The sequence below is a fragment of the Haliotis rufescens genome, unplaced genomic scaffold (assembly GCF_023055435.1).
Source record: "Haliotis rufescens isolate VD_foot unplaced genomic scaffold, xgHalRufe1.0.p SCAF_1, whole genome shotgun sequence".
Classification (NCBI taxonomy): Eukaryota; Metazoa; Mollusca; class Gastropoda; order Lepetellida; family Haliotidae; genus Haliotis; species Haliotis rufescens.
In genome coordinates, this window is record NW_025963779.1 from 83,294,033 (window position 1) to 83,306,748 (window position 12,716).

General features: G+C 41.1%; 1 protein-coding gene across 2 annotated transcripts in view; it reads right to left on the minus strand.

Moving 5' to 3' along the window:
- The window catches only part of LOC124136917 (C2 calcium-dependent domain-containing protein 4C-like), a 49,845-nt gene that overhangs the window by 8,737 nt on the left and 28,392 nt on the right, over nt 1-12,716 (minus strand). Inside the window, exons 1-2 of one of the 2 annotated variants that reach the window (XM_046502982.2) lie at nt 9,617-10,204; nt 126-1,589 (exon numbers count right to left, since the gene is read on the minus strand). In XM_046502982.2, coding sequence (XP_046358938.1) covers nt 126-1,562 — 1,437 coding nt within the window. In that variant the 5' untranslated portion in view covers nt 1,563-1,589; nt 9,617-10,204. Of the gene's footprint in view, nt 1-125; nt 1,590-9,616; nt 10,205-12,716 lie in introns of those variants that run through there. The other variant, XM_046502981.2, reaches the window with a different exon arrangement.

Sequence of the window (12,716 nt, forward strand, 5' to 3'; positions counted from 1 at the left end):
TGGTTCTCAATCTGCTTTTCAATAAGGCTTGCAAAATATTATTTTTTATGTTGTTAAAGTAGTCAATGTAAAGAATGATGAATGTGAACGTTCCTTCTTATAAACGACACACACGAATGAATTACCTCGCCTTCTCGTTTAGGCTCGATGTCCCGCCACATTCGATTTTCTTGAAACAGATCGAATTTCCCAAGAGCCATATTAAGTTCCCCCAAATACTCATTAGGCTTAAGATGTCCTTTATTGTAGAGTTTTATTCTTAGGGTCATCTTCTGCAAGACTTCAAACGATACATCATTAAATAAGATCTCTTCGTTGAAAACAGGGTCTTTGGAGTGCTTAGTGATTTCCGATGTTTGTTTCTGAACCTTGCCAGGCATAAGGTACAGCTTAGCAAACACATTGAGATGGCAGTCAAGTCGATGATGGCCGCCGAGGTTCTCTCCTCTTATCAATACAACTTTCAGTTGTCGTGTATCAGGCAAATAATGAAATGCAAATTTAAGCTCTCCAAATACCGGTTTCTGTTTCAATGGGAATGAGCTCCCAGGCACAATGAGACTGTTTACTGAGGACGATCTAGCTTGACCGTCGTTGAAGAAAGGGTGGGGAGTGGTAGTGGGGGAAAAGTCAGGCGAGGAGTGGCGTTTAGCTGTAGATCGATCTTTCGGTGACAGGTATGTTGTTCCTTTGCTTTGACATGTTGGAATATTTTCGTTTGAGCTACTCTCCTCATTTGAGTCATCCATTCCATCACTAGATTTGGACTGTTCAGCTAATCCAGGTAAAGAAGACCTTCGCCTGTAGTACTTCAGAGATCGTCTGCTACTTTCCCTCCTCGGCAGATTGTCCTCATCCACACACGCAAAATTCACAACAGTAGGCCGAATACTATGATCCACAGAGTTCCGCTTTAGATCCTGAAACATGGGTCCACACGGTTGGTCCAATGAAGCTGCCTTTCGGAATCCAATAACTGGCATAAAATGTAAGGATGATAAATCTCCTGTGTGAAATAAAGACTCCTTTCTCCTTGTGTGGGGAACTTCTTTCAAAGTCGAAAACCCGAAGGACGTATTTGTCTTGAAATGAGATAGACTCATTGCTGCTTTCGACTGCGGATCTGCATTCGTATTAACATCCACGTACACAATATTTGACAAAGACCTTGCTCCAAATGCTTCAGCTATACGTTTGCTCTCATGTCTAGGGGAGACAGGGGCAGACCGAATATGAACTGGACTCTTGCTTGTTGGTACACCCAGCCCCGAAAAAGAACCTCTTGGGGATATTCCTGGACTTGTGTGAGCGGAACAGGGAAGGCTATTCTCACTCGAGTGACTAAATAGTTCGTCATCGTTGGATATAGTGCCTATACTTGGGTGGCGTGAAGAGTCGTTGGATCCAGGAATGACAAACTCTGGTATTGTCTGGGGGGTAACTATGGATCCAAATGATCCCGAACTTTCTCTACCCGGTGGTGAGAGAGGCACTTGAACATGGATATTAGGTATTCGACATTTGTTGATCAACCAGTCTTTTATGTCTTTAATTGACGTCATGGTTCATTCCTTCGTTTATACTAGCATCTGAAATAGAAATAAAAAGTTTCAAAGAAAACAAGCGTATAGTCGCCGAAGTTATCTATATCCCCCGCCCATTTTAACACGTTATGGTCCCAAACCAGGTAACTGACCCAACATTTCTCTTACCCATGTCAAAATAGCTGCAATTGAAATTCTAAAATATACATTTCTAAAACTCCTTAATATCAAATGGCACCAGTTCAGTATGTGCTTTATGTATAGACATGCAATGTTTGGCAAGGATATTTTGGCAATTTAACAGTTTATTTGTTATACCCAGTAAGTGAACCCACCCTATATTAAAACTTAAATCCAACTTGTTGTCATGGAAACATAAGCAATATAAAATTCTAAAAGTGCTAAATATCAAAAGGCACCAATTCAGTATGTGCCTGGTAGACATGCAAAGTTTTGTAAGAAAGTATTGAACGGATTTTGAGTTACGCTCCGGAATCAAACTCTACCCTATAGAACCTAAGTCCAACCTAAGTCCTGGAAACAAAAAATATAAATTTAGAAAATTCCTAAGTAGCAAAAGGCACCAGTTCAGTATGTGTCTGGTAGACATGCAAAGGTTTGTAAGAAAGTATTTGACAGTTTTTGAGTTACCCTCCGGAAATGAACACCACCCTTATAGAACCTTAGTCCAACTTGCCATGGAAACGTAAAAAAATTTTTTTCTAAAATTCCTAAATAGCAAAAAGCACCAGTTCAGCATGAGTCTGGTGGACATGCAAAGTTTCGTAGAGAATATTTAACGGTTTCTGAGTTATGCTCCGGAAACGATTTCGGGACGCACACACGCATACACGGACGCATAGACGGACGGACGGAACCCATTTCAATATCCCCCGCCATAATAATAATAAACGGAAGTGAATGAATTGAAACAAATCACCTACATTTCAAATTGTATGTAAGGATTTAGCTATCGAAATCTTATCGTATAACGTAAATATGTATCTAGAGCTCACACAACGTCTGATTATATGCTATGATGATGACGGTTTACACGCGTGAATGCGATTGAACCTTAAAGCATACTCATAATAATAAGACAAATACAAGTTAGCTTCCAGTGGCCAAAAAACACATGAATGGTTACCATTTCTGTCAATGAAAGAACGATATCATGTAGTATCAAAGAAGGCGCGGACGGCGTTCGCATTGTCTGTGACTGCTCGATTAACAGCTACAAAATCTGCCCACAAGCAGGTGCTTTCATTCAACTGTTGACCGCCTCCGTGGTCTAATGGTAGAGCGTCCGCCCGGAGAGCGGAAGGTCCGGGGTTCGATCCCCAGCCGCGTCACACCAAAAGACGTTAAAAGATGGTACTTGTTGTTACCCTGTCTGGCGCTCGGCATTAAGGGGCTAAAACAAGGACTGGTCGGCTCGGAGTCAGTATACTGTGTCTGAGTGGGGTATTCATGTTAAACTGCGGCATGGTATCTCAGTGTGCTAGCACTATAAATCGGCATCAGTCCGGACTAGTACAAGCAGCCACACACACACATACACATACACAAATCCCATATCACCTCACCTTATTCAACTGTTCAGACGCTGTATGTCTACTTGAGTCATTAGATATAACAAACAGCAGCTTGTAAACTGAGTCATAACAACATATGGCGTAATACGATAATAATAGAAGTCAGTGAGGTAAACGTCTGGAGCAAAAAGGAAATTGTTGAAAGCATCTGCGTGTCTGTATCATATCTTTGAATGCAATATATGGTATATGTGTCATACAGTGACTCTCCTAGATGTCTAATAGGGCGTTCGGGGACAGAACCCTGTGGTGATTCGGCGTTGGAATAGGTCCCCAGCGACCTATTTTGATTGTAAGAGTCGACTCACGGCATCGAGTGGTTGACTGTGTGTCATTCCGTCCCGTAGGCGTTGGACGTTGCTCAAAATTATCACTGGTTTATTTGGTCTCGACACGACTGTTTACAGGCCACAGCCATGTAGCTGGTGTGAGTGACTGAGTGAGTTGGGTTTAACGCCGTCTTTAACAGTATTCCAGTTGGGGAGGATATGTGGGAGGAAAGACCAAAGTCATGCAGGTCTCACACGTTTACTACTTCGGTGAATCCCAAGAGCACGGGTATGGTGCTGACAAACCTAGAAACATACTAGGGGCGAACCGGGATTCGAACCCACAGTCATAGGTTTCTGGCGTGTCCTAGGGACGCAACACTACACAGCGAATCGCGGTGCCTCAGACGACTGGGCCTCCCGTGCTGACTTGATTGATGCATGTCATCGTAACCCAAGTGCGTTGATCGATGCTCATGTTGTCAATCTCTGGATTATTTACAGACTGTCAACATGAAGCTGGAATATTGGGGTGTGCGTTAAACAACAAACAAACAAACAAACAAACACACTGATGTTTGCTTCCATGTGAGGATCCCGACAAAGTACCCCTTGTCTCAAGAACCGAGAAAAAATGTTGACTGGATGTCCGAGTGTTTGCCCTGACTGATTACGTGCCATGTCACCTCGACTGCATGGATTGTTAACGACGTTTTTAACAACTGAACATGGTTTATCTCATGCCGAGGCGAGTATTTTCATGCTGCCGTAATTTTTTTTCAACCTAAAACAAAATTGTTAAAAGGAAACACAAAAAGTAGATTCCGTCATTGTCAGGATTGCCAATACATGCTGACATTTGCAATAAATTGACAAGTAAAGCCACCTTAAGCATTTTACGCTGAACCACAAAAATGACATAATTTTACATTTGTTTTCAGTTTGACTCTGGTATTAAACACTCTGTCAATTGCAGAACTGTCAGTTACTTAACACGATTGCATATAGCAGTCTTCTCTTTCTTTAATTACTGCAAAATCTTGGATCAATCGCTGTTTTCGTAGTTTTGTATTATTGATTCCTTCGTTTGGTGGACATGAAGTAAGAAAAAGGAAACTCAATGTCATTCAACATCGGTATTTGTTTCATCGCTATTGGAATCGTCTGCAAGCTTGATATTCACATTTTGTATTCAGGTAAGCTGCAGCTCGAAGAGAAGGATATGACAAACCTAGTTGTTCAGTAAAGAAACACTATATTACACATTATAGGCATACCCTTTGGGTCAATAGTGTTGGTTTCTTCTTCAAATGCAACTGACAACTGATCTTGGTGCTTATTACTGACATTTGTTCGTGCTCATTCTCGCATCACGAGAGACCTCAACTTGGGCTTTGAAGTCGATAGCGCATATAACAAGGAACTCTAAGAAAACGGTCTCCCTGATAAAGTCGCAACAAGCTAAAATCGTGTCAGAGGTCAGAGTACGATGCCCCATTCCTCTGTTTACAGTAGAGTGAGTGAGTGAGTGAGTGAGTGAGTGAGTTTGATTTTACGCCGCTTTTAGCATTATTCCAGCAATATCACGGCGGGGGACACCAGAAATGGGCTTCACACATTGTACCCATGTCGGGAATCGAACCCGGGTCTTCGGCGTGTTTACAGTAGAGACCTGACAGTGTCAAATGTACAGAATGGCTCTGTGGGTGTGTAAATTATAGAAATACATACATGACCCTATTACTGCTTCTCAAAGTGATAAGAACGCGCAAGCTTATTGTACATAGCGACGTGCATGCACGTGTGTGTGGCTACGTGTGTGTGTGTGTGTGTGTGTGTGTGTGTGTGTGTGTGTGTGTGTGTGTGTGTGTGTGTGGGCTTGTACTAGTCCGGACTAATGCCGAGTTTATAGTGCTAGCCCACTGAGATACCATATCGCAGTTTACCTTGAATACCCCACTCAGACACAGTATACTGACTCCGAGTCGACCAGTCCTGTTTTAACCCCTTAATTTCATGGGCCAGGCAGGGTAACAACATGTACCATCTTTTAACGACTTTTGGTATGACGCGGCCGGGGATCGAAGCCACGACCTACCGCTCTCCGGGCAGACACTCTATCCACTAGGCCAGGGAGGCGACAGGAGAGTAATACATCACCATGTTCACGTGTTTGCTATATTCACAGATTGTTCTATTATGCTACGAGTATATAAGCAACGTGTATTTCAGTTAATCAACGTGCGCCGTCGTGAATCCACAATAATTCCTTTTGAACAAAATTCAATATCGAAAAATGGCGCTTCTCCATCGTTTCTGGTTTAACATAATGATCTCTCCTCTGATTCTTCAAAACTGCTATTTCATTTGCCTCATATCCAAACATTACATCACAATATTCCACCTATAATACCTCAACCGCCTCCTTAATGTCTCTCGAGGAACATCAATAACAATATCGATTATAGTTCTTCTTGCTCCTCTAAATATCATCTTACCATCATTCATTCAACATTCAGACTAAATATGTCTATTAACAGGTATTAAACGAAATCTGCATCTTCCGACAACTGAGATGCCAAGTTCAATTTTCATCCCCAAAAGCGAATATCCAGTCGTGCCATTCTGAGCCATTCTCGAAGGGCGTAATCCGTGATGTCTTTCATCTGATTAAGTTCTCGCAACCATCTTCCTGTTTTACCTTTTGCTTTATCAATAACCCACGCAGATTTCCTCAAAGTTATAACACCAGCTGTCAACATGGCACAAATAGTGATATTTCATTATAGACCCGACGTCTTTTTACCACGTAAATTCGGTCCGAAGGGAGCAGGCCAAACGTGTCTTTTTTACGCAATGACAACTGGGCGTAACAACCGTCTCTGTAGTTGAAGCTGTCCACAATGTGTTAATGAAACTCTCTGTGAAGTAGGGTCTATGGATTGGGTCTGACTGCCTTATCAGTGACGTTGGCATTGTGCCGGGGGAGAGGTGGCTAAAATTAGCATGAGGCCAAGAATATAATATCATGTCTGTGTGAGATGGGTACAGTGCAAAGAGATAATTGGCTCAGACATTTCGAGATGAAGAACACTAATAGCAAGATTGCAACTAACTTTCTGGCAGAAGCAGGGTGGAAAGTGAACCCGCGGGGGACCTCTCTACCAGCGGTTATACCGACTGATAACGCATTATGTCTAATGTGTATGACGTTAACGCAATCTACGAAGTAGAAGTCATTTTCAACAGCGGAAATCACGGCGCGACAAGCAATGTTACTTAACACTGACCATTCAGCTGTGTGTTAATCGAAACCCTTTTAGGTAATTAACATATTATTGTATACGTGGTCCGTGCAACAGCTGAGATCCTGTACCACAGTGAAATGTATTTTCTAGATACTGGGGAAAGTCACTTTATATGTATTCTGATGTCAGTGGTCACATAACGGGTATATCCTTATTATTGGATTGTTGTTACGTCACAAAACTGAGTACATATACTATTATATGCTATGATAAGCATAAAGTACTTATTTACAGCAATATAAATAGAATGATAATTAAAATGAACGAGGATACATTGTAATTTTGAAACGCACCTAAGAATCAATAAATAAACAAACAAATAAATAAATGGATACACGTTAGAGATAAAATATTCTATTATATTCTAAATGCACTAACTCGCAGTATGTACATCGTCACAGATATATAGATTACTAAAGTCCCCGTTCGACATGTGTTTATTACAGCTAGTGTATTTTCAATTTCAATATATAACGAGCAAAGCGAGTTAAATACGTTTTGAAGTGCACGAGTTGTCATAAAACTGGTATCTCAAGTGTAAAAAGTATTGCTAACAGCTTCATTGTCAGAGCCTTTGGTGATGTCATTTGATTGTGACGTCATGGTAACCAATGATGTCACAATTGTCTGCAAAGCATTGTGATGCAATTTCATTGCAGCGATATCTACAATGTATGTATCCAAGCGAGATATCCCTCTAGAACAATGTAGAGGTCGCAGAGTTCACTTGCACAGTGCTACCGACGCCTCCATTCAAAGACCAACTGAAGCCTAAATTAGACCAGTTCGTACGTCATGTTAATTAACACTAAAGGTGTATTGTTATTAAACGGAAGATCCCCTCACAGGTGAGTTATATACAGTGTTAACAGTGCTAATGGAATCAATATCTTCTGAATGAGAAGCAGCGAGAAGAGATCAAGAACAAAAACCTCCTTCTACTGTGAGTGTCTGGATCTGTATCACCAGGGAGAAATGGACGAAGCGTCGTGCAACTAACTGGTTGGTTGGTTGGTTTGAAGTTTAACGCCGCACTCAGCAATATTCCAGCTATATGACGGCGATGTGAAAATAATCGAATCTGGACCAAATAATCCAGTGATTGACATCATGAGCATCGACCCACGCGATTGGGATCGATGACATGCATCAACCAAGCCAGTGAGCCTGACCACCCGATCCCGTTAGTCGCCTTTTATGGCAAGCATGGGTTGCTGAAGACCTATGTTGCCCCGGATATTCACGGGTTGCAACTAACTGAGTATGGTCTGTCAAGATACACAAAGGCATTCGACCTATTACGAACAGTGAAGACCTGTTTTATATTATCTTCAGGATGGTCCAGTCAGACTGATTGTCTGTGAAGAGCTGCTAACGGCAATGAATTGTACGTTGCACAGCATATATACATAGCAACAAATCACCTATTAAAGTCTGATCAATGCGATAAACGTGTATGTGTGAAAATAACATATGTTATTTGAAACTTTGTGCAACAATCACGTCTACATTGCAGTATAATTAGGTAACTTAGACTATTCGTAAGTAACAGCTACTGTCACTGTTCTCTTCTGTACCAAATCTGTATCTATGCCACATACACATCAAATACATGGGTGTGGCTACGGGTGGCACAGTGGAGTTGAACGACTGGGCTTTGCCAGGATCATTGTAGGTTTGAATCCCCAAATTGCCCTGATTATGATCCCTGGTCTATCGTCACCATATCCGTGCTCATGGTTTTGGCTGTAATGGTAAACGTCTATGATCAATGATCAATACAACATTCAAGGACTCAGTAAAGCTTTCAAAAAGTGTTATGGTAGACATGTGGAGGACATTTCCAAATTTGACGCATCAGTGACAAAAATAATGTGCGATGCAATTCCCTATTTTGACTTGTACCATATGGTCCCGTGTTATTTTAGGTGAACAATTGATTTGCCTTTGCATGCATTTGTGACGGATGCCACCGCTGGGCAGGATACGCTTACCTTTACGCGAACACCTGTCATCATCACCTTTTGATAGTAATTTATAAACACGGAATCGTACACCCGACTCTGCTTTATGCAAAGATGTCTTTTTGATATGGAATGGGTTTTGTCGCTTTATTTAAAGGAAATTTGTATAAGACATTTGCTAAAGATAACAAGAAGGTACTTAACGGTTAATACAGGTGTGCTTTACCATCATTGTCGAAAACGGTAATCTGTGGGTGAACGAGGAACTTCCACAAAAGGCATATCAATCCAATATCAACCCTCCGATCGTGATCATGTCATTGGGAATATATAAAAACTATCAAAATATGCATTTAAAAAACTATGAATGTTATCGAGTGTTGCATTGATGCTGAACCTCACTAAATCAACCTCATTCGGAACATAATGTATCTATGACAAACGTTGATAATTAAAAATAGAATCATATTGAATACATACATCTACAGCAATAAAGAAATGTAAGTGTCGATAAAGATACAAATAGACGAATATGGCATTTTCCACGATAGTGAATGATGTCTTCTAAATCGTCAAAAAATCTACATCTTATCAGAGCTAATTTTGTATATACAACCGTTTGAATATACACCATTCACGCATTTAATTGTGTCCTGTGAAATAAATCGTATTTAGGACAAAGGAAATGACATACTTCGTATGGATCCTTAACCTCTCTTCCAGCTTTAAGTTCTGTCAAATCTCCAATCTCAATCCGGATTGATATTACTGTCGTGATAGTCCTTGACTTGTCTGACATTTAGCCAGAAATTGGGCAACTGTCATCAAGGACAGCGAACTCTAGACAAGTACTAGTATGTACCAGGCAACCTTACTATCAGTGAATGCTACTAATGATGAAGGGCAAAACAGACCTTTGGATACACAACGACTTACCATTTCAAACTGCAAACATGCCTAGCGGTCGTGCACAAGTTGTAGCGTCTGTTATCTTGTATTAGGTCCAAACCACATTCAATCAATGTGCGAGTTGTACTGTCATCATGGCATAGAGAGATCCGATGAAGACAATGCAGAGACAATGAAGAAAGAAATAATCAGGTATTGTTGTCCTACCGACTTCTGTGGCAGCCTCCTCGTGATTGGTCTGTGGATTAACACTGGTGTATTAAAGGTTCCTTGTCTCAAAGGGTATAACCAGGGTGTTAATGAACTCCCATTGTTATGGTCGAATTGTAGATGCGGCAGTTGGCCTCACACAGAGGTGCAAACCTCTCATTTTATACACATCTGATGTCCGTATAATTCCAGCAATCAACGACATCACCAACTCGATAATCGAATCATTCAATTTGCCAGGCCTCCTGAGGTTGACAAGCCAACGTGTCGGAGTGAAAAGGCGGCCGGATTGGTTGGCGCTGTGGGTTACGAAATCATAGCAGATGCACACGCGGTTTAATACGCAACTTGTTAAGGTCGCATGTAGGACGAAGGCGTGTGACAGAATGGCAGATTCAGGCAACCTGCGACCTGTCCGCTCAGAAGGCTCAAGGGTGCCAGTATTGATCGTGGACACATTTATACTCTGTTATCACATGGCGTCGGGCTCGCGCAATTTACGCCATACAGCTGACAAACAATTCTCCTTTATTTGTCATTTGGAATATTATTCATGCCGTATCAGCTTATCTCTTACTGTAATATCCTGCTACATAAATATTTTGACTTTGAGGAGACAAAATATGGTTTCTGATAACAGTCCACATATTATACATACAGTTATTGTATTATTTTAACATAGTCGATGTTTTGCAATGTCTCATATGTATTCACCTTAGACAGTTTGCATATTGCGAAAGGTATATATCCATTGTGCAACCAGCATACATGTAGGTTTGAATTCTATTAAGGTGGATATATCTAATTTGGGTTGTTACGACTGGTGTTTGTATTGTCTCGAACGTCAAAGATTCTACTATTCATTAGATGTCAAGTGTGCCTACATAATGATATTTGATCATTATAGAAACTGCGTAGTAAACGCATTATAAAATCAGTTCATAATTACATAAAGCAATAATGACGGTCTGACATACAAATATTGTGATCAGTATTATTTCATTGAGGTGCGTTTGTAGCATGATGTGGGTTGTTATGAATATGACGTTTCAATAACTGCTCCACAAAATATAATAATGACAGAGGTGCTTTTTTCGATCGATTAACATCGATTAATATCAACAGACGCTAATGTTAACTCCAATTACCTGATTATAGCAACCCACGAAGACAGGGATATTGTATATGAAAACGCCCTTCGACGCTCTCGCAGGTTACATTACAAATATATTCATGACATCTGAAGGAGATAAAGAATCTCTCTCTCTCTCTCTCTCTCTCTCTCTCTCTCTCTCTCTCTCTCTCTCGCTCTCTCTCTCTCTTTCTCTCTCTCTCTCTCTCTCTCGCTCTCTCTCTCTCTCTCTCTCTCTCTCTCTCAACCCCTCTTGTGTACATAATGCGTATTATTCTTCACACCAAGAGACAAGGTATCTGAAAGACAGTAAATGTCACTCATCTCAACCAGAAGAGACTGCGAGAATGCCCGCTAGCCTAGACGCAGTAGGTAAAGGCTGGTGGAGACAGCTTGCCTTGGTTAGCAGTCACATCCTCGTCTATTCCGATGAATGTACAAGCATACAGTCATACAGTCGTACACTGAAGAGATATCCGATACAACATCCGTATCACGGCGAGGTCTGGTTCATAGATATAGTGAACATACATTAACAGATCTAAAGAGCATGAAAACGAGAACAAAGACCTAAAAGACAATGACGAAGTGTTCGAGTATCTCACGTTTCTAATTCGTTCCCCACTGGACCCTTACGGGTTTACTGTGTCATCTAAAATAAGGATGTGTTATCTGGTAAACCCAATGCTATGCTTTAAAGCGGTCTCAGGCTGTCACAGCTTGAGTGAGTGAGTGAGTGAGTTCGGTTTTACGCCGCTTTTAGCAATATTCCAACAACATCACGGCAGAGGACACCAGAAATGAACTTCACCCGGGGAATCGTACCCGGGATCTTTGAGCGAACGCATTAACCATCAGGTTCTCCCGATTCCGCCTTCGCTTTTTTTTCAATTACAGCTGATAATTTTTTTAATTAAAACTTTGAGATTCAATATGTTTGAAAGAAAATACTTATTTTCTTCAAGCATTTTCTGCGACAATTGGACTTTCGATAAAAACTCAAGCTCCCCCCAGAATATCAAATGTTCGGTCCCTTAGAATGGAGAAAAGGTATAGATAGTCGACGTGAAAATTGTGAGAATATGCGGGAAAGTCATCATTACCTAAATACGGGTATATATTTTAAAGCGTGTACTGTTTGATAACATCCTTAAAGAGGCTGTACGTAGTGTTGATATCTCATGTAAGAATAAACTCCCACTCGTCGCTTATTTCTTATGTCATCAAACATTTTCAGTGATCCATTCATATTTTCACCGTTATTTTGCCTTTTACGCCCACTGGAATCTGTTTCAGGAGATATTCGAGACAGGTTAAATTATTCTCTGACGCTGACGTTTTATATTACGACATGTTATCTGATATGTGAACGGTACATGTACATAAAAGTAACACATACACGTGAAGGGATAAACGCGCAATGTTAATTTTGTATTTAATCGCTGTACCTATGAAATATCGGTGTTTAGATCAAATGAATAGGTCGCATAGGAATGTCATCGTATCCTATTTGCGAAGATCGATGCACGGATGGCCCAGTCGTCTAAGGCGCCGCGATTCGCTGTGCAGAGTTGCGTCCCTTGGGCACGCCAGAAACCTATGATTGTGGGTTCGAATCCCGGTTCGCCCATATTATGTTTCTAGGTTTGTCAGCACCATACCCGTGCTCGTGGGTTTCACCGAAGTGGTAAACGTCTGAGACCTGCATCACTTCGGGCTTTCCTCCCACATTAAGCTGACACGCCGTGATATAACTGGAATACTGTTAAAAGCGGCGTTAAACCC